The sequence below is a fragment of the Diabrotica undecimpunctata genome, chromosome 10 (genome assembly GCF_040954645.1).
Source record: "Diabrotica undecimpunctata isolate CICGRU chromosome 10, icDiaUnde3, whole genome shotgun sequence".
Classification (NCBI taxonomy): domain Eukaryota; kingdom Metazoa; phylum Arthropoda; class Insecta; order Coleoptera; family Chrysomelidae; genus Diabrotica; species Diabrotica undecimpunctata.
The window spans coordinates 14,751,318-14,778,313 of record NC_092812.1 but is presented as its reverse complement, the minus strand read 5'-3'; the positions used below and the strand labels follow the sequence as shown (position 1 = coordinate 14,778,313).

General features: G+C 33.6%; 1 protein-coding gene across 8 annotated transcripts in view; it reads right to left on the bottom strand.

Annotated features, from left to right (window-relative positions):
• The window catches only part of LOC140452382 (trithorax group protein osa-like), a 283,394-nt gene that overhangs the window by 70,636 nt on the left and 185,762 nt on the right, over positions 1-26,996 (bottom strand). For all 8 annotated transcript variants that reach the window (XM_072546590.1, XM_072546591.1, XM_072546596.1 and 5 more), the window contains exons 3-5: positions 17,312-17,441; positions 14,017-14,922; positions 13,219-13,403 (exon numbers count right to left, since the gene is read on the bottom strand). In XM_072546590.1, coding sequence (XP_072402691.1) covers positions 13,219-13,403; positions 14,017-14,922; positions 17,312-17,441 — 1,221 coding nt within the window. The remainder of the gene's footprint in view (positions 1-13,218; positions 13,404-14,016; positions 14,923-17,311; positions 17,442-26,996) is intronic.

The following is a 26,996-nucleotide window of genomic DNA, read 5'->3' as shown; positions in this document are numbered from 1 at the left end:
ACTCCGCAAAATATTTGGAGCTATACATGATCAAGGGCAGTGGCGCAAAAGATTTAATTTCGAATTATACCAACTCTTTAATGAACCAGATGTTGTAACGTTCATAATACGAATGCCTGACAACATGATTGCTAAAAAGCTTACGACAGAAACACCTATAGAAAGAAGCAGAAGTCGACCGCGAATTAGGTGGTAATATGGAGTTGAGACCGACTTAGGGATACTAGAGATCAGAAGATAGAAACCGAACAGAATGGCGACTAATTTTAGAGCAGGCCAGGATCCACTTAGCAATATTATTTTCTATTTACTACTGATATGTAAGTGTTTGTTTTCCTTCCTTGATTTTTGCTAACCTTCAACTTAGTTTCAGCTTTAATTTTTTGAATATTATCTACTATATTTAATGTAAATAAACCACAATTTTAAATCCGAAGTAATTCTCAAAAAACAATTGCGTTAAATAAGTATACGTCAAATATAACGTATTTTCAATTCAAATTGTGATTTATTTCCATTAAAACAGTAGGTAACATTACGTTTTATGCCATTTTTTCGATATAGTATAGTTCTTACAATTTGACAACCGTTTAGAGAGGTCTTAAAGACAAATTTTTTGTTATACTGAGCTACTGATATTTGAAAAAATACATAAATCAAAATGTTTTCCGATTGGGCGAAATGTGCGTAAAAAAGTGAAGAAAATAAAGAAAAACGAATTTGCGCTAGAGTTCAGTATTGCACATAAAAATGAACAATAAAATGTAATGAAAAGTTTTGTCAGCTAAAAAATATTAGGCTTAATCATTATTAAATAATTTTATTTCTCTAGATGTTCAAAAGCATTGGTTGAAGCGGTTTTGATAAAACCGACATAAACATTTGAGGGCATCGAGGATAGATCAGTAACTCTCAAAGAGAGGGTCGCGAAAAACATTATAATATCGAGGTTCGCAGAACAAATAATGGGGAAGTTCTGTTTTATTATTTAAAAAAATACTAATAAATATAATTTTTATCTAAAAATGTCACATTCGATAAAAGCAATATAAATTGTCCATGGAAAATTGAGCAACGGCAGAGTTGATTGCAGAAAAGTTAGGTTCGTATTTGGTCCATTCCCTTATTACACACATACATGCATTGAGACGACCTGATCTTTTCAGATTCTCTCCCCCTAATGCATTTGTATAAACAAGGTTTCCATGGAGTAACCTATGGTTTTCTCCCGTTATCTATTATACCGTATCGACTTGACAATGTCAGTACAAATGACGAATAACACCTTTGTGTTTATTATGTAATAGTAATGTATCGACGGCTGAAAGATGAAGTTTTTAAAATCACTGAGATATTTTAACATTAAACAGCAGTTTATCAAAAAACTGTTGAATTAAAAAACTTATTAATTTTTGTAAGAAAAGTATTCCTTTATGCAAAAACAACACTATCAAGCATCACATCTAATTGTAAACCATTAAAACCAAATACAATTGTAGAAAAGTTTCGCACTGCGTTAAAAATTACAGAAACTTTTCGTGGAAAAAAAAATGAAGATTATTTACGAAAAAATAACATCGTTATTGTAAAAATCCAATAAAAACTGGGTTTTCAAGAATTAGCTGTGATCAGTTTAACAAGGAATTAAAGAAAGTTCGAAAATTGCAATCCAACTGGATAAATCAACAAATATTATAAATATAGTTCAACTTGTGGTCCATATTAGATACAGCAACATCTTAATACACTACTGTGTTATTGGCTAATGAAAAATTGGCGAAGACAACAAGAGAGATAATTTTTACAAGTTCCTGACGTTAATTAGCTCTAGTATTTTACTCGAAAAATAAATTTCTAATACAATATTGTACATATAATTAATGACATTTAATACTTAAACTTGTTAGTCCACTTACAGTCCGTTCAGATGGCGGGCACGATACGATAATTTAATACTGAGAAACAGTAAACAACTACTATACTGTGACAAGAAAATGAGTGAATCATAAATGTAAAATATTGTAATTTGTACGAGGTGCAAATAACAACATACGCCGTTTGATAGCTCTACGTAGATTTTAATGGGTAATATGTCTTTTACAGTGAGTCAGTTGTAACAACAGATGTATTCACGATATGTTTTAGCAAATAAAAATTTTGTCAGCAGACTTTATCCGAATTCTCAATTTTTTACTCTCTTTCAGTGGAATTTGATGAAAGCATCTTAAAAGTATAGTCTACATCAAAATTTGAATTTCTTTGAGATATTTATTTTGAAAAATGAAGATACGCGGACAACAACGTTATTTTAAATATTTTGTTTAGATAATTAACTCCAAATATCAAATATAACGATTGTTAGTAAAAACGTTTTTATTTATAACTATTTATCTTCTGGTTTTTTAAGCGTAAACAGTCGACCAATAGGGATCTATGAAGTGAGTAACACCGAGCCGCAAACCCCTATCTCTTGTCGTACTGTTCATCAATAGGTATATCCGATACACCAGCGTATTCTAGTCTATGAGACTATTTAGACTTTATACTGTTACGTTAGTCTTTTTGTTTTATTGCCAAGGTTTGAACTATCGATCCACTAGATAATTCACAGTGAAATCTGGTCTGCATTTTGGTATCTGACCCTCGATTTTATTCTAGTAGTAATAAGCCTTTTACATATTTTGAATGAAAATTTTAAAATTATATAGACCAGGAAACTAACGATTTTCCAATGAGACTTGTTGATACAGGTATCTAACAATTGTTTTTGATAAATTTGGTGATAACAATACCGTCGCTGATTTGCAACAAGGTGCCAAGTAACATTTTTATATTTTTACAGGAGCGCCAGAAAACTAAAATTGTTACCTTCCAAGTCGAATTGCTACGGAATGTTTAGTAAAGTTTGTTTAACAGAAAATGGTTGACTTCAATTAGTCGGTCGTAAATATTATTAAATTTATCTGACTTGGCCCATTGTTATAGTTTATTTTTATGAACGAGAGAGTAATTAGCATAGTAACTGGTAGCTCCGACCACTCCATGGGCGTGCTCAAGATTAATTGAAAAATTACTTTGAATAATTGTAAAAAATAAATGAATTATTTCAGTGTTATAAAGTGTTATGTGTATGTAAACAAAAGTGACCTCTTTTATCACACACTATATTAGAACTGACTGGCCTACATTAAAAAGGGTTTTAAAAAATTCACATTTTTTTTAATTTTTAAAAATTACAAAAGAGAAAAAGAGTTTTTAAAACCGTCTAAGGTATGTTAAATAGATGAATAAAAATATTAATATAAAACTTACAGCTACTTGTTACAAATCCAAATCAGATTCAGAAGATGAACTTTCAGAACCAAGATTTATAATAACTGGCTCGATCATGTTATCAGTAATATTGTCCAGCTTCCACATTTTTTCCTCTTCTTTAATAGTGTGATTTACTGCCTTTTCCCAGTTTTTAGGTTTTACATTATTTACGGCCTCCAAAAACAACTGTTTAACATCATGAATTTTAAAAGTGGTATTTTTTCTTGAAACTTCACTCTTTATCTGTGCCCATACCAAACTTTATTTTGCAAATATGTAGGTACTTATTAAACTTTTATTGGTTATATATAACCAATAAAATAAACATCTTACATTTCTTGCAAATTCATTAGTACCTGTTAACCTCCATCACTCCGACACTGGCAACCTTATTTAGGGATTAGTAACCCTCACAACTATTGTATTCTATTCTGCTCCAACCTTTATACCTGGTGGTCATACTCAATTTAAAATTGTTTTCCTATATACTTCTGTAAACTTGTTGACAAATATCTGTTTTCCATTGAGTCACCCGTATCAACAGTTTAAGGATTTGCATACATAATTTATTGTTTTATTACTCTCTCATACATAAAAATACACTATAGGACCGGTCCGGAGCGATAAGCAAACGAGGTAGACAGAGTTGGTCTTTTGACAATTAACACTGACTAGACGGTCCTCCTATAAAGCAAAGGGTCCACAAAATTTACAATAATTACGACGACAAAAACAAAAAAACAGATTATAGATAAGATTATAGAAAAACAAACATTAATAATAATTTGTGGTTCTGAAAAGAACCGTTTTTTTTTTAACAGTAACATTTTTTAGATTTGATGACAGTATCACTCCACACATAGTTCTGTTTCGCTATCGCTATCCTCATCTAAATTAATTATGACCGGTTCAATTATATTATGATCTACATGAACATATGAATTTTCTTTACTTGTCGGATTGAATTTCTCCAACTACTTGGAAGAATATCATTGACACATTTTCTTATTAACTCTACAACAGTACTACTTAACGTTTTAGAAATATTTTGTGATCTCATGTTAGACTTCAATTCGTGCCACATATGTTCTATGGGATTAAACATACAATAATAGGGTGGAAGCCGCAACACTGATGTCTCATTTCCTCTGCCAATGTATCTCAAACCTATACTTTTTTTATAGAAAATGTCTTTCTTCTTCTTCTTTTGGCATCATAACCCTGGATGGGTCTTTGCCTGTCTGGCTATGTCCTTCCATTCAGATCTCTCTTGTGCCCTTCTTCTCCATTGTCTTATGTTCATTGTTTTCAGGTCGTCTTCCACGTCATCCAACCATCTCGTTCTGGGCCTTCCTTTTTTTCGCCTTCCTATGGGCTTCTATTGTAACATTTTCTTTGTTGTTTTTGCATCGTTTTGTTCCTGCACATGTCCCAGCTATGACAGTCTTTGACTTTTCACAAATCTTACAATGTCATAACCTTCATTTATCTCATTAACCTCGTCGTTTCTCCTGATTCTCCATGTGCCATCTTCCTCTTGTACCGGGCCATATACTTTCCTCAGTATTTTTCTCTCGAATGTCCTGAGTTGTGCTTCATCTTTTTTCGTCATTACCCAAGTTTCACATCCATAGGTTACTACGGGTCTAATCAGTGTTCTATAGATAGTCATTTTGGTTCTTTTGTCTAATAATTTCGAAGTCATCAATCTTTTATTAGCATAGTATGTACGATTCCCGCTGGAAATACGTGCAATAATTTCGCTACTTACGGAGTTCTTCTGATTGATTTCTGTGCCGAGATATGTAAAGGCATCCACTCGTTCGATAGTATAGTTGTCTATTGTGATATTATTTTCATTGTCAGTTATTCTTTTGACTGTCATATACTTCGTTTTTGCCTCGTTTATTTTGAGACCTCTTTTTCTTGCTTCAGGATCAATTTGTTTGAACACTTCCATTAGTCGTGGCTTATTCCTACTAATGATGGCTACATCGTCTGCATATGCAGTAATTTGTACTGATTTGGTGTTTATATGGCCGGTTATATTGGTTTTTCTGATGACTGCCTCAAGAACTAGGTTGAATAGCATGGTTGATAGGGCATCTCCCTGTCTTACTCCCATGTTGATGTTAAACAGGGGAGTCAGTTCTCCATCTACTCTGACTGCGGCTTTTGAACTCTGCAACGTCATTTTTATGAGGCTGATGTATTTCTTAGGTATACCTAGATTACAAAGCTCTTCCAGCATTCTGTCTCTTTTCACACTATCAAAAGCTTGTTTAAAGTCTATATACATATTATATAGGTCTATGTCGTATTCATAAGCTTTTTCTTGTATCGTTCTTAGTATGAATATGTTATCTGTAGTAGCTCTATTTGGTCTGAATCCATTTTGATAATCATCAATTATATTTTCGGAGTATTCTAATAATCTATTATAGATTATACCAGAAAGAATTTTGTATATTACATTTAGCAATGTAATTGGCCTATAATTCTGGCATTCCCTCTTATCTCCTTTTATATATATTGGCTGTATGAGGCCAACTGTCCATTCCTCTGGCATTTGCTCCTTCGTCCATATTAATGTTATTAGGTAATGTATTCTTTCCCAGAGTTCGGATCCTCCATGCTTTAATAATTCTGCCGAAATTCAGTCAGTTCCTTGTGTTTTTTAGTTTATTTATTATCTGAACTACTTCTTCGTAACTCGGATTTTCGATGTGCAGCTCCGCCGTATAATATATTGTCTCGTTCTGCTCATTTTCGTTGTCTGCATTTAGATTTTCTTCGAAATATTGTTTCCATCTCATTATAATTTTTTGCTTCTCTGTTAGTAGTTCTCCGTCCTTGTCTTTGCATATCGTTAGTTTTGGTCTAAATGACTGTGTGCTTTCTTTTATGCATTTATAGAATTTTCTGCTTTCGAGTCTGTTGTTATGCTTTACGATTTCTTGCACTTGTTTTTTCATAGCCTCTCTTTTCTTTCTTCTGCATATTCTAGTCGCTTGTATTCTTTTATAGAAAATGTCTTTAAAACTTCTAAAAGCTCTTGTTTGGTGTAACATTCATCAAAATACATATCATTCGTCTCCATGTAATTTTGAATTTCCAATGTAGTATTATTCGAGTTTGGAGCCTTACTTAGTTGGCGACTGTGATAGCTGCATTGTCCATTACTATCACGCTATTCTAAGGAATGTTTGGAATAATTATTTTTTAAACCATTCTTCAAAAAGTTCTGCCGTTGGATCTTCATGGTAGTCGACGCAGGAGTCTTTAATATTCTTTGCAGAAAGCCACAGGGTATTTGGAACCCAACCATTTTCTGATCCAGCATGTAAAATCGTTATTCTTTTCCCATTATTTGACGGAGCTTTTGTCTTACATTTACCGGAGGAATCGGCAAATCGTTTAGGTCGCGTTGAATGTGTGTCAAACCATGTCTCGTCGAGGTAAATTATCGGACGATTTTCAGAACGGAATTTTCTTCTATAAGTTATATAAATAAGCAATTCCTTTACACAAGTTGAAATTTCATTTGCTCCTTTCAGTCCAATAATTTCACCACACAAATAGAAATGTCCACGATCATCTGTATTTTCGTGCACTGTGAGGTTGTAATATGCGTATTTCCTCGTATAGTATAGTAATGCACTCTGTGAATGTGGGGTAGATAAGACTTTTTGCAACTCAAAACTTGCAAGAACAATCGAACTGCCTTCTTCTTTTGGTGATTTTACATCAGAAGTATAAACTTCATAAGTGGCAAGTTTTGTGTGCTTTATAAACTTGTTGTTTATCTTTATTAGAATAATACTTTGCTTCTTTCTTATTTTTTATTTTCTCAAAAATAACGCATTTGTCCTTTTTGGGTTTGTGAAAAGCTAAATTGTACTTTTGAAAAACTTGTTTGAATATAAGTTTAGAAACAATATCTTTTTTATCATTTTCCATGCTTGTAGTATAATCTTATAAATTATATTTATATTCAATCTGGAATTGGTGTGCTATTTTTGCGGCAATAGTGAGAAGGTACAGCTGGGAGCGTAGAAATAAAGGTCTTAACTTCATTGATAAGATGCTCAGGAGTTTTATTTGAACTAGGAGTTTTTCACCTATTATCGGATTTTGCAGTATTCATTGTTTCATTCCTGTTTGTTAATTTATACAACACTTTATTTTTATTAGTTCCAAGAGTTGCAAGGAAAAATTGTTTAAACACTGGAAATGCATTTTCTCCTATCTCAATTGTGTATTTATAAGTTGTGGTTCTTTTTTGAGGATCGTGAGCATTCTTTCTTCGTCGGCATATTTTAGTTTCACTATGTGAGCACATATCCTATCTCTTTGCTGCTGTGGATTCAGCTGTGTATTGTAAAACGAGAAAATTGTGTTTCTTTCCTGTTCATCAATGTTTTTGCAACCTAGTTTATAATTGCTGCAAGGATTTTGTTTCAAACATTTACCAGGCACCATGTAACCTATTGTTACGACGGGTTCGATGTTGGTATCATAGCACCTTTTAGCATTTCAAGTGTTTATTGGAACACAATTTTTAAAAGTAATAAGGAGTCAAGTGGAGCTTAGCTCCTTTTTATACAACCAGTTTAAAAAAAATTGTTACTTGGCACCAAAAAATTATGAGACTATCTAAACAACCATAAGCAATACACTTGACCTCTTTTTACAGAATAGGTAGAACCTTCGTAAAGTTTGTTTAGCAGAAAATAATTGACTTCAATTAGTGCGGTCGTAAATATTATTAAATTTATCTGACTTGGCCCATTGTTAAGACCTTGTACCTCAGGTAAACCATTGTTACCTGAAACCGGGCCTTTTATACTATTATCCGTTAACCCAGGATGGTTATAGTCGATACTAGTTGAAGTCAACCATTTACTACTAAACAAACTTGACCTATCGTTTTTGCACATAACCCATATTTTAATAAAATTTCACTTGGCACCTTCTTGCAAATCAACGACGATATGTAATAAACAAAATATGCAAAAGATTAAACATCATTTATTACTTATAAACAATATATAAAAAATGGAAGATATAACGCTATTTGATTTTAAATACTACTGAAGGTGAAAACCGTTAAATTATATGGAAAAGTAACTTACTTTTACTGGAAAAGCATAGAAAATTCTTTAAAATAAGGGGGTTTGTAAAGTTATTTTTGTTAATTTGTTGCTTAATTATAGCAAAAATTAAAGTCGATATTTTGAAAATCATTAATAACTTTTGATTTGATAATCATAATGCAAATATTCAACATTAAAAATTTCAAAATTTTCATTTAATAATTATTGCAAAATTGAAATTGTTTATCCCAAAAAGCTTTTATCTACAACGTCATTTTGCGTAAACTATTGGGTCTATTTGAATTCTGAAAGCACCAAATTGAAGGAAAAGGCTGATTTTATCTAATTAAATCATTTACGATTAAAAAGTTTATGTTAAATATTGTATCTAGTATTGTAAAAGTACTGTAATTTGAATCTTTAAACAATTAAAATAACTTAAGCAATAAAAAATGTAGGAAGTTAATTTTTTATTCGCCATGTTGGCATTTTTATACGAATTCAAAAACACTACGACCTTTAAAACCAGAGTTATAATTTTTTTTTAAATTCATCCCGGTTCAAGCCCCATTTGTTGTAAAAAGAACCATTTGAAAGATTATAAGTTCAAGATTCGACAAAATAATTCCTTTAAAAATGACCCGTCTATGATGCGTCAAAAATAAAGGGTTTAAAGCCAAGCGATTTTACTGAAAAAACTGAATTCATAAATTTAATTTTATGAAAGTCCAATATCTCTGGTTCGAATTAACGAAAATTTATGTTTTTTTTTTTAATTTGGGTACCTCGTGCTATAGATCATAAAAATGCATTTAGTTAATTTGCGAATTGTTTATTTAACCTAGTAATCTGTTCAAACAATTTAAAATAAATATTTATTTTGCAAAATTTTACTTTTCTCTTGTAAAAAAAGTAAGTATGAAACGATAAGCAACTTATCATTTTATTATTCATACTTTTTTAAAAGGGCTATCTTGGATCCTAAGAGTCGTAGGACTTTTTTTTAACAAAAGTTGTGTTTTCTAATCAGCTTTCCAAATATGTTTTAACTATTTAATATGAACTAAACTACGGAGTTATTGCAAATGTTTATAAGCTTAAAAAGTGCTATTTATTATTAAAGCATTTTGTGTAAATGTATTTTTTTTAACTTTTTTTCCATAGGTCATTAGTATACGTCTTAATAAGCCCCTGATTATTGAGAGTCGAATTGTCTGAGCCAGCCTTAAGGCGCGTACAGACTAGCACACGCATGCGGTGAGAAGCCACGCATATGCGTGCGTACTCAAACCATTCGCGCTCAGAGCATTCGTTGAAATTAGAAATTACCGCATATATATGCGTGCTCAAGGCGCTCCATCCATTCGTGAAAAAATGTCTGAGGAGCTGCTTATGGTTAGTTTCGCGTTTGTGGTTATTAGTTCAATGAAAAAGAAAAAACAAAGGAAAAATAGGCGATGGTGGACGACGCATTTGTTTAAAAGAAGAACCCTACAAATGAATTCCGATTTACTAGTAGATTTGGCGTTAGAATCTAATACTGGACAATTTCTGCTCATTTTCTTCTTTACATCTGCTGAATCTATATCAAGATTTCTTAAAATCAACTCCCTTGCATCTTCTTTTTGTGTTTTTAAATAATAAAACTTATTTTGTGGATCCCATAATTTTCTTCATACAAATATATTAATTGCAAACATTGTTCATTTGAGCATTCCATTTTACACATAAGTCAATAAAATGAATAAAACTCAATAAATCCGAACTTGTCTTGCAAATGCAACGAATCCCCACGCTATCCGTCTAAATTGAGCGCGAACGCACACGTATGTTTCTTTGATGTGTGCGAAAAAACCGACACCACTCTGGCTCGCAGCATGTGTGCTCAAGTCATTCGCGAGAAGCAACGCATGCGGCGAGAGGTTACGAAAGCGCCGTCCACATTTGCACACGTATGTGTATTCGTGGCTGCTCACGGCATGCGTTTGTAGGTCTGTACGCGCCTTTAGAAATTAGCTCATTTTTCAAAAAAATCACACAAATCTACACAAATTAAAGTTAGCAAAAACTATTCAACCGATCTGACTCATCTTTTGCACACAATTCAAAAACGATAAGGCCCTCAAGTTCAGGTACATTTAAAAACATTTTAATAAACAATAAAAAAGTTATTAACAATATTCAAAAATAGCGATTTTGTTGTTCATTTTGCAATATTTTTTTTAATTATTAACTGATTTTAATTTAGCATATACATCTCATTGTGTGTGCCTTTTTTTCGGAAAAAGTTGTCTGTTGACGTCAAATCTCTAAATATACAAGTTTTTAAGTTAAGAGCAAAATAATGAGTTTGACATTTTGATTGTTTATTTCTAAATTGTTCCAATAAAAAATTGATAAATCCCTAGATGAGAGTCTTCTTTAATATCTCATACTAGACTCTTTAACTGTCAAATCCGTCTATACAGTTGTGACAAAAAAAAAGCGTGGCCCTCAGGGAGTGAATACTTCTTATAGCGTGTTCCTTTACTACTAGGTATATGTAGGTTAATGAAATTATATGCCTGCTTATTATTGAATTGTTAATATTTTTCATAATACCATTTCACATTTAATTTCTTTAAAATTTAAAAATCTTATTTTTTTTTCTTTAAAAATTTTGTTTAATAATTTTAGTAATTTTCAAAATTTGTTAAATATAATATCTATAAAATTTATTCATCATGTACATTTTCATTATTCTTGTATTTAGGCTTAAATATTTCATTTTGATTATCATATTCAAAATTTTGATTATATATTCTAAAAACAATCATAAATAATGGGAGGGTATATTAATTAATTTTCATTAAAAACTTTCCATTTGTTTTTTCCTAAACTTATTGATAAACTACTATATAATTTCTGAAATAGACATTTGTTTATTTTAATTAATTTTCTTTTAATTTTATATAATTTTATTTAATTTTTTATATTTTTTTTTATAATCTTTTACAATGTTTTATATTTTTTTATGTTATATAATATTTTATAATTTTTTACAATTTTTATAATTTTTTATAATTTTTTATATTTTTTATAATTTTTTATTTTTACATTTTATAATTTTTTGTTATTTAATTTGATTTCATTTGACTCAATTTTTTTTAGTTCATTTTAAAAGGTTACTTACACGCGTCTCGATTTTTCGAGGAACGGTAAATATGATTTCGGTCCCGTAACAACATCACACCGAGTGATAAGAATTATTCACTTTACCAACTTAACTGGTCTATAGGTCGACAAAATTCGAATCGTGTGAACGAGCGTATCTAGATACAAGCGCCACTGACGATTGCTTTGAATTTTTTATCGCATCGCGGCATATTTGAAGTGACAAAATCGAATGTGAATTTAGACGTGTACCTAGTAAAATTTTCTAGCGCAATATACGATCGAATCGTCTGAAAGCACCGATTTAAAACTATGTGCCATTTAGCAATTCGACATTTTTATCGATTTGAACAAAAATCCGAATCCGTACCGTCTGAACGGGCTGTTAATCGTAGAATGTATTACATTCAATACTTGGTCTTATTTAATATATAAATAGTAATACAAAAAGGTAGGTCATAAATCAAGCCACATATTGTTGGGCCAAAATATCTCAATTTAACCTAATAATTTCCGTTAGTACAAATGTGCACATAAAAAAGTTACAGCCCTTTAAAGTTATAAAATGGAAATAGATCGTGTCCAATATCTCATGAACTTTTTGACATTTTGTAAGAAAAATTACACTTGGTTTTCTTATGGTAAGCCTTTAAAAAAGTTACTCAGTGCACCCCATAAAAATTTTATGAGTTTGGTCATACTAAATCAGGCTTTCAGATAATTATCGGTAATTTTGGAAATGAAAGCTGATAGTACATTATACATAGTGCAATACATTATGCGGAAAAATATATCTATTGGAATACAGCACCGAGACGATTTTTTTCAATTGATCGTGGCTTTCGTGAAACAATGCCTTGTGACCGTAACTAGTAATAGTGGTCATCCACAAGTAGATACAAATGTTGATATGTTCGATGCAATCGAAGAAACCATTGGAAACATTTCAAAGGTTGTTCAAATGAATGTTTTTCCTATGACGGCTTGGAGATTTATTTATTTATTTAGCGTATGGCATGATAGTTTAGAGAAGCTTCAAGGAACAGCAGCAGCACTTAAAATATAATGCTAATTTGACTGTAACACACATACAATTTTTGAAGTTAACGGGATAACAACTCACATAATTTGTTTTTGGTGCACAGATTTCGTTACAATTTTTTTGTGAAAGATGCTCTTGTCACTAGAAATCCATGTGCATCAGTTCACGAGATATTGGAAGAAATCGACTTTCATTTTGTAACTTCAAAGGCCTGCAACTTTTTTGTATATCCTTTTGTAGTAAGATACCTTAGGTTTAATCGAGATATTTTTGGCGATCCCAGAATATGGGGTTAAATTTATGACATATCGTTTTGGTACACCCTGAGTAATCCATAAAAATCCAGTTATAGAAATCATGAGGTAAAAACAAAGGAAAAATTTAGGACACAAGAATATAAAACTCAAGGCTATTGATGTGAGTGAGACACTTCATCACATTAGTGCATTGAATGGATATGCCCAGTCGGCTGAGTTTAAAAACACCTGACTAACAAACCAAACACAGACAGAACACGGTATGGCTTGATTAAAGTACTGTGCAATCACAACTACACTTAAAACTTGGTAAAAAAAAACAAAGCGTACGAGAAGTTTTCCAAACAACACTCACCGGACTTGCGGGAGTTCTTGGCCAACTCGGACTGCCGATTTCTCCGTATTCTTCGTGCATTGAATTTATACTTGCTGCACCAGGTGAAGGGACAGTATTTTGAGGTGTCGTTGGATGGCTATAGAGGCTCATGTCGTTTTTCCGAGAAGCTTTCGGCGTCGTACATTGCGGATCTTCGCCTGATGCTGAAAAAATATTAAAATTTAATCTCGAATAGAAAATGAAACAGCCAACCTAACACATGCAGATGATCTGCAGTACTGATCGGCAATAAAAAAAAGGAAAGGTGAACATGGGTGAATATTTGGAAAAAACAATTTAAGTTGAAAATGGAAACCCGAAACCAAAACAAAATGATAAAATGAAAATGAAAAAAGAGATTTTAATGTACTGGGAAAAACTAGAAAGAGATCTGCATACACCTGGGAAGCATCGGGACGGACGACGAAGAGTAGATGCCGAGATAATAAATACATGACTTAATTTAGTAAGACTCTTATACAGTAAACAAAACAATCAATGGTCGTAAAAATCAGAATAAAACTTAAAGATAATTCGAAATGCTGACAAAAGCGCAGAGGAATGAAAGAAATAAATGACGAGATCAAATTACGCAAATTTGCCCAAAAAAGGACAGTATATGAAAGACATAGGCCAGTAACAAGAGATAGGAAAGCATAAAAATAGGACAGAGCTCCACTTCAACGCTTCCCAAAACATAAGGTATTGGGAATTAAAACCAATGAACAAGAAGAGATTTCATGTCAAAATTAAAGTCATGGGACTGGGAATACTTACCAGCAGATGCGTTTGACAGTGTGGACTGCTGTGAACCTTCGTCGATGGGAGTACCGTCAGGTCCGGTCGTTACAACAGACGTGACAGAACCTCCCGAAGCGGTAGTCACGTGGGTATTGAGTCCACCCTGTGCTGTAGTTGTTATTCCGTTGTCCATCATATCAGAAACCATCTGTGTGTGAGAATTTGGCGTTGAACTTGGGGGAGGCATGGGACCGTCATGAGGATGGTTGTTGGGAAGAAGACTACTACCAGGAGGCATATTTGGAGGTCCCATTGAAGGCGGAGGACCCATGCCCGAATGGTGGTGGCCAGATGGAGGACCCATGTGATAATTTTGAGGAGGACTAGCGCTTGGTGTTGTTGGACCTGGAACGCTTTGAAAACCCATTTTATGCTGAAGATGGTGTTTGAGGTAGTGCGGTGGTCGTGGCGTAGATCCAGGAGACTGCGACGCTGGCGCTTGCGTCGTCGTATTTGGCCCATTGCCTTTTGAGCTGGTAGACATTGAGGACTGCCACGATTGCTGGTATGGTGGAAATTGTGAGTTCTGCATATGGTTAGGGGCAGATCTACCAGGAAACTGCTGTGGAGGCATATTATTCGGCGGGGCTTGGGAAGTTGGTGGACCATAACCTTGACCGGGATATTGAATATTACTAGGAGGCCGTGGAGGATAGCCAGTTTGAGGGTATTGATTTGGTTGATACAGAGGCATTTGTTGGTTACCAGAACCAGATACTACCATACTGGGGTGACCTTTATAACCATGGCTTGGATGTGGACTCGAATGCGAAGTCGGATAGCTGCCCTGAGTTACCATTGGAGAATGACTTATTCGACTAGGTCCGTTGCCGTCAGACTGTCCACTTGAAGGCCGTGGTGGCATTGGTGGAATGTTTTGGCCTGAAACAAAATAATGTCGATATTAAATTTAAACAAATCCCAATGCACATTCACATAAAATATTTAATTCTGAATTCTTCTTCTCTGTTTCTGTTGATATTTTCTCAAGCCATCAGACAGGAACGACAAGGCTTGGCGTCTTTAAGATGACTAAGGTACTGCAACTTCTCCTTATAATTATCAAAAGGAGTTCGTGATTTTTCCTATTCGTCTAATCTCTACGTTGGTCATGTGTTCTAGCAATAGACCCAACAGAAAAAAGCCAATAGTAAATAGAGAGTTCAGATTTTCCTCGACGGGTCTATCCGTTTTTCTGTTACTGCATAGAGGGTCGCATCCATATTAAGGACAGCGAAAACAAAAACGCAGTGATCGACCCCAAAGTTCTAGATAAATAATCTGATTTGCCAGAAGGATGTTAGACGACTATTTGATTCTTGTTCTGATCTCGACCTTGCGTTGTTCTTTAATCTTTTTCTTAATGAATATACATAACTATTTTAAAAATGGAACTGCTCAATCTATTTCCCACTTCATAGTGGTGTGTGTTTGGGTCTCTGAAAATACTATCAGCTTAGTCTTGGACGTGTTCTCATAAAGTCTACTATATCTATGACTATTTATACTAAGACTATTACATGTATAACCAAGATTATTGCAATTCATTTTTATGGCTGTATTTACGTAATGTAGCTTCGTGCAGTTAAGGACCCATTTTCGATGAAGGGTAATTATGTGCGGAAGTCGGAACATACACCTCCCCAAGCCATAACCGAGGCTCCACCAAATGGCATTCTTGGAACAATGCAAGCTTGTGAAAATCGTTTACCGGTTCTTCTTCAAACTCTTACAAGTCCATCAGATTCAGTTAGGCAGAAACGGGATTCATCTGAGAATAACACTTTGCCCCAATGGTTAATTCCCCAATGCGCATATTTGCGAGCTAGAGCTAGTCGTGCAACTCGATGCGCCTGGCGAAGTGGCGGTCCTGTAGCTATTACCCGAGAAGATAATCCAGAAGAGCGAAGTCTTCTTCTGACTGTTGCAACGCTAACATTGCGATTTCGTATTTCCTGTAGACGATTTCGATGCATAACCGCAGTTCAGGCCCGGTTTCGTTAAGTCTGAAACACAAGGAAACGGTCATCTCGAGCCGTGGTCGTTCTTCTTCGTCCACGGCAAACCCGTCTCCTGAAAGCGTTGAAGCACTTGTTGAACCGTAGAAAAGTTTACGCCAACAGTTCTTGCGACTTGCTGTTGAATGTGACTGTCTTCCACAAGCGAAACAATTCGTGCCGTTTCAACAACAGTCAAAGGCATTTTTGACAAAAAATAAACAATAATAAACACTAATAATGGCACTAATAAACACTAATGGTGGCAATAATAAACGCTTGTTCGCTGCGTTTGAACAGAAAGTCGAAGCACAATTAGGACATTTAAAACAAGCGGTAGTTACAGGTACCGTTCATTTTGGGAAGTGTGCACTTTTCCGATAAATCGGCACTATTGGAATTCTTTGTTGCAAAGGATACTGCTAAGCCGACAACAATTCTCAGAAACATGCATTAGCTTGTATTTTTGTTATTATTATTTAAGATAAAGCTAGTTAAAAATGAAATATCGGTGATTTTCAAGGTGACCCGGATTTTATGATCGCGAGTGTATTTATTACTTTTTAAGATAAACCATACTCTTTAATTATCCTCCATAAACTTTTTCTTTCAATACTGTCGTAGATTTGTTGAAAATCCACGAATAGGTGAGGACATCTAGGCTCCATCGTTTCTCCAAGATATGCCGGATGCTAAAGATTTGATCTATGGTATGTCTGAAGTTAGCATATCCATTTTATAAGGCCGAATTCAGACCAACACTATAATTTATTGCTAATTTATTACGGAAAGAAAAATTTTATTGCTGCAGCTGTTTCCGAGAAACAGTGGGTATGCTAACTTTACGGTAAAGCTAGCATAGCCATAGCTAATTCTCAGCAATGAATACGGCTACAGCGCCCATCTTGGCGGCATGTTTTATTGCTTATTAATTGCTATTGATTGGTACATTGACCAATCTCCAGAAACTACCGTATCATCCCCAAGGGCAAAACTCATCCCCGGAAAAATCGAGATATCGGCCAAAAACGTTGAAACCAAAAAGGTGAACCGCTAGGAATTAATTGCTAATTTATTGCTGAAGTTTTACGCCAAGAAACAATTTATTGCTGAAGATCGTTTATTTCTAATGCTTTAGTTTCGTTCTTCATTCTTTTTTGTAGTTACTGTTAAGTTTTCATTGTTGTGGTTTGTGGTTCACTCGTTTTATAAAAAAAAACTAATGGTAAATGCATTATACTTGTGTTTATTATTAGTAAATAAATATTACTCACCTACTGCGGGTGACATAGACCTCGAGCCTGTTGATCCAGTTGGAGAAGGGGTCGGCCTCATACCCTGTGAATTTGGTGTACCCGGTGCTGGGCCACCAGAGCTGTCATTGCTGTTACCTCCACTTAAATCCTGTAAGAAAAAACAACGCATTAGTGAAAATAATCGTTTGACCGAACAAAAGGGAAATTGTCGCCTAGGTCACTAAGACAATCACCGAATTTAATACAACACTACGAAATACAAAAGCTATCCCCAGGTAGCACAAACATTTCAATATCGATTCAGACCAACCGATATATCCTGGGAGGTACACGACAGCTACATATAGCGAACATACTCAATGAAAGTTGCAGACAAAACGCCAGGAACAAACAATTTCGGAACCGTTTAGAACTTTTTCTGTTATTCTGTTTTTTCTTTATAAGGCAGCGTAGTTTCATTATATAATATGGTGTCTTGTATTATTTATACACAAATTACAAAATTTTAATAATTTCAAAATACTGGTTTAGTTTTTAAAACCTGTAGCTAGAAGACGATTTGCCTCAAATCGTCCTCAAATCAAACCTCAAAATGACTACTACATATTTTACAATAATTGTTAATTTCCAATCGAGAGTAATTATGAATATATGGCTTATTTTAAAATGATGAAAAGTTAATATGAAATTACCACTTCCTTATATCGAGAAAGATGAAATGACGAACGGATGGAATGAAGAAAATGTCAGGCAAAAGGTATTCTTTTTCAAAAGAATCAGCTGAAACAATAACTTTAAATGAGATCGTCAATACTGCGATCTGATGAAATGTATATTTAATATGAGGGGGCTGTTAATAAAATCATATTAATGTCGGCTTATGTTGCCACATTTGCTTTTAACAAACATCAAATTGAATACTTAATTATTTAGTAAATTATTGCGGAATAAATCTGGAATCTTGATGGCGGTGTTAATGGGGATGTGGTTACAGTCTAATTTCCACATTTAATTCTCACGAAAATTAAAAAAAAACGGAGATTAAGAGGACCACAAAACATTTGATATTCCTAGGGTATAAAAACACCCTCAGATTTGTTCAGCCATTTACATGCTGTTGCCTACCAGATTGAGGCCAAGTATGTCAATTTTGAAAAGACATAACCTAATAACAAATATAATCTCTTTTGAGAAGATTTCTGGAGTGAAAATCGAAACGTCAACATTAGTTAGTTAAAAATGTAATTTTCATTACAACAAATAATTTTAGTCAATCCCATAAAAACTTAATATTTCAATTTATTAGACATGCCACAAGAAAGTAGTTTCAGAACCTTGCAAGAATTTCTGTAACCATCCGATGTCTGTTATTATTATTAGTAAAATTATGTTAACTTTTGATACTAATGGACACATTGAATCAATGTGGTAGGAAAGCTTTGTATAAATCATTCACACCATAAGTTTATATAAACTTTTTTCACATCCAAAACACAATAGAACAGTTCTGTGACATGTTTCTGTAAAATATTGTCTGTGATTTAAGAGTATTGATACTCTGAAATACATCTAAATTCAATTGAAGGTAAAGATGATCACTTTTGAGTGTAGTCCACTATAAACTCACCGTATTGGCAACAAAATAATCCAGATTTGACTTAGTGATGAGACCATTTTTGTCTGTAAAACAGGTTAAAAATTTTTCCTTTAAGCTACATCGGGCTGACCGGGGTTCGTTTGGACCACAAGTCCAAATTTTTTGATGTATTTCTGTACACCTTAATTATGAATCATTGATCTTACATATATCTGTAGTTTATATATTTTATTGATGAAAAATTGTAAAGGTATATAAAATATACATTAAGTTTAAACTTCAGATTTACAACTTGGGATCTCCTAATACCCCGGTCAGCCTTTTATGTCATATTAAATGCATTCCAACAAAATTGTAGTACGGGGAATCCTATTTAGTTTATGGATGTCTACGGACTTTAAGTTTCTTGTCCATTTATATAGGGGTTTTACATGTATAAAAATAGAGAATTTCTCTCGCTACATACCGAATTTAGCGAGATAATATATTTTGAGTTAGCCAGAGTCGTATAGTGTGAATAGTGCATAAAATTCTAAACATGAGTTAGTTTTTTTTCTTTATATCCACCCCAAGGGGGCTAAGTCAGGATGAACTTTTACGTTTGTTTGAAAGTGGTGATATTTATATCAATGAGGAGACCACAAGTGATTTGGAAGATGAAGATAATTTAATAGAGGTAGAAGAAGAAAATTACGTGATTGCTGATCAAATATACATATTGTATAACACAGGGGAGGCCAACCCGTCGATCGCGCTCGACCAGTCATTCGCGGCCCCTAGGTCAGTCGATCGCGGGCAAGGAATAAATTATCAGTATAATATAGCTACCTATTCCCGTCCTAAATATTACGAAAATTATTGGAGTGTTAGCAATCTTGCATCGATCATCGCGAGCGATTAATCTTTTTTCCAATCTAATATAGTTGGAAAAATAAATAAATAAGAATTAATACTTTTGTTTTATTTAGGTATTGCTAATATAGACTGGCGAGCAAAAATGCTAATTAATCCAGAATTTTAGCGCTCAGAGCCGAATCGGTTTCAGATTAAAAGTTCTTTCAGATCTCGAAAGCTGATAAAGTAGTCTTTCAGAAACAGATAGAATAGAATAAACAACACATTTTTTGACCACACAGACCAACACACATATACATTAAATAACACCCGTGGACAAGGATCTATGATAGATCATGTTATAACCAACAGAGATATACATCCATCGAAAATAATCGACGTAAGATCGCTGGGAATGAAATAATAGAAAACGATAACATCGAGGAAAGCTGGTGAAAACTCAAAAATAACATAATTAACGCGGCAACAGAATCACTTGAAGAGAGGAAAGTAACGAACAATAACATATCAAAAAAGAAAACACTATGGGTTAGAGAGGAAGTGAAGACAAAATGTGAAGAAAAGAAAAAAGCTTTTTTACAATACAGAACACAACAAACATAACAGGCATATAACCACTATAAACGAATCAGAAATGAAACGAATACTTTAGTTGGACAAATAAAAAGGGAACACTGGCAGAGCTTCTCAAAAAAAGATGGAACACGACTTCTACGGAACACAAAAAGAGATATGGAGAATGATTAGAGGACAAAAAAAAACAGATCAACGAACTAATAAAAACAAAACACATTCGGAAGGAAACATAGGTAGACTACTTTCGATCCCTATTTGCTAAAGGTAACGATAATTAACCCCCAACACCAGAGGTGACGACAAACGAAGAAATAAGTATTGAGGAGGAAGATGTAAAGGAAGCATTAAGGAAATTAAAAAATAGAAAATTACCAGGAGAGGTCAGAATACCAGAGGACCAGATCTAACCAAACAACTATTAAAACTAATCCAAAAAATAATATAACAAAACAGAATTCCTCAAGAATGGAGATCAAGCATCCTAATACATCCCCTTCAAAAAGGGAGACAAATTGGACCCGGAAAATTACAGAGGAAATAATTTATTAAACACAACACTAAAATTAACAACCAAAGTGATAACAAATAAACTTAATGAAATTATAACACTAACAGAAGAACAACAGGGTTTTATGTCGGGAAGATCATGCACCGACGCAATATATATTTATAATGAGGCAAGTGCAAGAGCAATCAATAGAATACAACAAACCGGCATATCTATGTTTCGTGAACCTTAAGAAGGAATTTGACGGGGTCAAATTAAATGACGTTATCCACTTATTGTACGCAAGAGAGATACCTCTAGGAATAATCAAAACTATCGAAAATATCTACCAAACCAACACAAAAGTAAAAGTGAAAGAAGAACTAACCGACCCTATTGAAGCTGGCAATGGAATAAAACAGCGAGAGTCCTCTATTGTTCAACCTGATTATGGATGAAATAATAAAAAAAGTAAGAACTAAAAAAGGATACCAAATGGGAGAAAATAACTTAAAATCTGCCATGCAAAGAACGCCAGACTACTACTTAATTTCCCCAAAAAAGACCAAATGCATGGTTACAACAGCAAATTTACTAAGATGTAAATTGGAGTTGGAAGGTCAGATAATAGAACAAGTGATGTGAGTTTAAATATCTAGGCATCACATTATCTAGCTACGGAAAGCTCAAAACTCAAGTGGAAGATTAAGTGAATAGAGCAAACAGAGCCGCAGGCTGTCTGACTGAAACAATATGGAGAAATAAAAATATCGGGAAAGAAACGAAAGGCAGAATTTACAAAACAGTCATCAGACCAATATTGACATACGCGGCAGAAACACAACCTAACACAAGAGGAAAAAAGAAAACAACAGCAGTGACACTGAGTGGCTCCACGTGCTGTAGATTGTCGCTTCGTTTCGAGACCGAGACGCGTCGTCAAGGTTGTGTCGCGTTCGAATAGATCCGGACCTATTTTTTAGCAGTAATTTGCAGCGCGTTTGTGGCTCCACTAGCAGTAGGCGTTTGTAGCTCCACATTTGTCGCTTGAGCGGTAATTGTCATTTAATCGGATATTTTTGTTCTTGTTTTTTTTATTTCTCTGTGTTTGTTAAGTTGTTTCTTTGTTTTTATAAATTACTTTATAGTTTTTTCATACAATTTTTTGTCTCAAATCATAACAAAAAATTATAAGTTCTAAGACAGAAATAAATCCAATATTTTCTTTATCGGTATTCTAGATAACAAAAATCAATGGATGTTTTTTTTTCAATCCCAATTAACCCTATCAAACTGTACTTTATAATAGATGCCATTATTAAACAAGAAAAAGTTTAATAGAGAGAATAAACAGTTTTAATTGATTTCCCGAAAATCTATTTTTTGGATTTCCTTCTTAGAACTGGTTATTCATTTCTATATAAGTGGTTGTCTAATCATATCATATAAATAAAATTTTAATAATTATTTTTTATAGTAAAATTTTATTATCCTTCAGTACTAGTTTCGTTTTCGATAGATTTGCGTGATTCATAAATAAAGGAATGCAACAAAGCAGATTGAATGTCGCATCAGAATTTTTTTAATTATTGTAACATAAAAAAGCAAGTTAGATATTGGAAAATGAAGATTCATTACATCAACCCAATATGATAAATTAATATAATTGATATATGGGAGCCGTCGGTCTACTTGATAATTCAGTAGCGAATTACAGAATACGCAGAGGTAAGAAGTGGTGGCGGCCCCTTTTTATTCTAATGAAAGTTAAATAGTTAAATATTTTATTTTTTTTTTATTTTTAGGTGGATACATGTATAGGATTATAAAATATGTAATTTGAAATCTTACTTTAAGGTAATTGCTAATTTTTCTTCTGGGCTTAGGTTATCACGCATTGATGTATCCTGTTTTTGTATGACATCTTCTATTTCACATAATAAAAAATTAAAAGAAGACACTGACATCCTGTGATATTCAAAAAACTTGTCAGGATATTCTTTTAATTTGTTGTGTAAAAGAAAAAATTTTCCCTCTGTCTAGGCACTAGAACAGGGTGAATCCACCATTTCCTTTTTTTTAACCCTACGTCGACGGCGCAATGCCAATATTAAAGCAACTTTTAGTTGAAATGATAGATTATCCATACTATATTATGGTATTATCGGTCTGAATTTATTTTATTTATTTATTTATTTATTTTATCTGCTATATACACGGACACTATATAAACGAACAAGATGCCACTGATTGTAGCTGCGTCATACTAACGCTCATGGAGCCACTACAAGACCAAAACGCTGCTGTGATATGCGCGCTGTAAACTGTCGCTCGTGGAGCCATGATTTTACTGCTACTGCTAGCGACAATCTATCGCTCGTGGAGCCATAGCCTTATTGCTCGCCAGTATCGCTAAAAATTTCCTAGTCGGTAGATCGCAAAGAATTAGAAAGGCAGACAAGTAGATCTCGAGTCCTATTAAGTTGGCCACCCCTGGAACACTACGGAATCGTGATGAAATGTCGGGACTGCAGTCTGCGGCTTGACTTGAAACTATATTTATTTCATCAGTTCGATATTTCGTTGATTATTTATTTTTCAACTTCACCAGGAACATACTACAAAATTAACTAATAATTAGATAAAAACATAAGATTCACCCTATTCTGACTTTTATAACAATAAATTGCTTATTCGTATTATTTCTCAGGATAGTGACATAACGCAAAGCCTCAAAACATTTAATTTGAAGAATGTTCTATTCTCTTCTTGATTGGTTTCAAAATGTATCAGAAAGAGGACTCAAGACACGTAAAGAAGATTTAAATTCTTGGACTGAAGGTTCCAAAAAACAGAGCAAATTATGACAGCTGAAAGAAGAAAGGCTAGTAGCCACCAATTACTACAAATGTAATAGTGAAACCAGATGCAATATTTAATTGTTTCAATACCTGAATAACATGGACTGAAGAAAATGGCAAATTTGCCAAAGATATTATAATTCTTCGAAACATGCGAGAACAGGGTTTTAAACAAGGACTACAAGAAGCACAACAGAAAGCTCAATTAAGGATTATTTTAAACTATGTTAACTATGTAATTAGTTCAATATATATATATATATATATATATATATATATATATATATATATATATATATATATATATATATATATATATATACAGTTATAAAAAAACGTGTAGAACATGATCACAAATACATATGTTACAGCTATTCCCTTTATGAAAAGTTTTATTTACTCTGAATTTTTCCATACAATCCAGTAATCCCAACATTCCAATAATCCGACACCTGGTTTTTAATAGTGAAAGATTTAGTGAGATTCTAGCCTGTAGATTAAAAAAAAAATATCATCAGAGGCATAAGGTCTAAAGGGGGACCTAAAGGATTATTTTTCTATATTCTACGCCACTGCACTGGCGTGATTAACACTTAGTACAATTTTTCAATTCCTTTATACTGTAATTATTATTATCCAATATGTATTTATCATGTCGATGACTTTTATCATAGATAGAATGCATTACGCCAATGAACATCTGAGTTTTTAATGTTTATAATTAAATTTAACAAATAATTAACAGCATAATTGGTACAAATATTGCGGAAATGGAGAAGACGAACGAATATGTGTCAGGAAAAGCACCTGGTAAAACTAGACGAACCGGCGAAAGCCTATGGATAAATAAGAAGGATAAAATAATTCGTAACACGGAGGAAATTGACGGAACAAAAAGACGGAACACCGTACATTGTCTACACGTGAAGGCTACGTAAAAACTGGAGTGCGCAAATTTCAGTGTTTCGAGAGCTCGACACGATGACGAGTACCGAAGAGGTTTTTTTAATGAATTTTATTAGGTTGAGATGGTTTAGTTAGTTATTTTATTGATTGGTAATTTATTATCAAAATATTAAAACATTTAATGCAGGAATATTAACAGCATTGTCAAATCGAATTGGTGATGTAGCACTAGTAGTATAGCTATAGTGGTTCTGGGTCCAAAAAATCGGGCCCAGAATTCCTAGGACTTTTCCATGTAAATTCTCGGGCCCAGAATTCCTAGTACTTTTCAATGTAAATATTTGGGCCCAGAATTCCTAGGTATTTTCAATGCTTTTTAGCTGTCGTACATGTCGTCGAGGCTCGTGGTGGGGGATTTGGCTTATTAGCAGAAGAATGAGAATATTTTCAGTTTATAAAAAAAATCAAACCTTTTGTAGTCCACCAAAATGACGAGACAAAGAGGTATTGCAAGATAAAGTCTTGTCATTGTGCAAAGTTTTTTCAGAATTATCGATACAAACATGGCAGCACTATTTCAAAACAGATACTCATGTATATAAACTATTAGAAATCTATTATCATGAAGCTGTTTTTTCACTGCTAACACAATATTCAGACGTTTTCTGTTAATAAGCCAAATCCCCCACCACGAGCCTCGACGACATGTCCTACAGCTAAAAAGCATTGAAAAGTACTAGGAATTCTGGGCCCGAACCACTATAGCTATACTACCACTAGCAATTGCTTGAATATTAAATTTAGGAAGTTGAAATTTTATTTTTTATTTAGATACAAAAAATGATTTTATTATACAATTAATTACTTGATTTGTGAGTTTAGCTGCTATAGCTCTCAAATTCCTTTTTCTTCTTGACTACTTGCTGCCATAGCTGCTCCAACACCGGTTTCTTCTTTAGTACATTTTCCTACTTTAGTAACAGCATGAGTTTATTTATTAATTAGTTTTCATTTTTCTTCTAGTAATGAAATAATATTTTTGTTATTTATTTCTTCTATAACTATATTTATATCAGGATTAGGTGCTATTTTGAATAGGCGCTAATTAAAAAAAAATTATTGCCCACTCTAAGTCAATTAGGTTTAATAATAAGAATTTTATCATTAGGCGAATATAAGTTAGCTTTTTTTTATCTTTTATTTAGTTTAGTTAACTTCTTATAACGCTCATTTCGTCTACTTGCTTTGAAAACTTTTGCTGGACTGAAGAACGGACTGAACTTCAGGCCACACGTTGCAAGTAAAACCGTAGAACCTAATATCCCCTTTACATGCAGCCATTGCTGCTGCTACTCGCGTTGCCCACTGTCCTGCCCGAAATAATTCCACGGCAGCATTTAAGGCAAATGACTATTTACATACAGCTAACACAGTGCTGCATCAGTGTACCATCAGCAATGAAGGACATAGAAATTACTGCGGCGACAGCTCTGTGTGTTTTAAGTTTACAAAATTATCTTAACATTTTGAAAACAAATGATGTCGAAAAAGTCTTTTATTTGGATAGTAATCTGAAAATGGCTTCAAACATTTTTTTACAGAGGAAATATGACAAACTTTTTCAATGAACGGACTTGTGAGGAATCCGGAGAATTTTTTAACTTTGCTAATATCTCACTAGCATATAGCTCTAAAAACTTTAGCACCTGGTCATTGCTCCACTCAACCATAGTTAACGAAAAATTTACCAACTAATAAACAAATAAGTCCGTGCACCGACAAGATAGCGAGCAGCATGTAAACAGTCACTGTCACTCTCACTGCAAGTCCTTTAATTTCCGTTAAAAAAAACCACCAACGAAGGGAGCGTACGATAGCGGCAGTGTCATGAGTAATGGCAGCGCGAGCGACGTATTTACATACTCAAGCTGCCAATTTCCCTGCTCACTGCCGCGGAAGTGAGTTGCATGTTAAGGGGGTATAAAACCGTACAGGTAAAATCTTCCACATGTCGACGAAAGTACAGGACGCACTTGGAGGCCTGCGTGCGATACCGTCTTGCCGACCAAACACACGCTCTTACCGGCGCAAAAGAGTCTCTGCAGGCAAGCTCTCAGGCAAAACGTAATGTGTAGCCGTAGCTAGTTTAGAACGTCGACCAACTCTTTACAGTCAAATAATTACTAGTCAAAGCATTGGAGTATGACATATACGTTTACAATATATTGGTAAAGTTTGTTTAGCGGTAAATGGTTGACTTCAATTAGTACCGACTATAAACATCCTGGGTTAACCGATAATAGTATAAAAGGCCCGGTTTTAGGTAAAATTTAAATATGTTTCCTGATAAAATTTGTCAATCTTCATTTCTTAATGTTGATTTAATTGCCTACAATCCAAACAATATAATTTCATTAATAC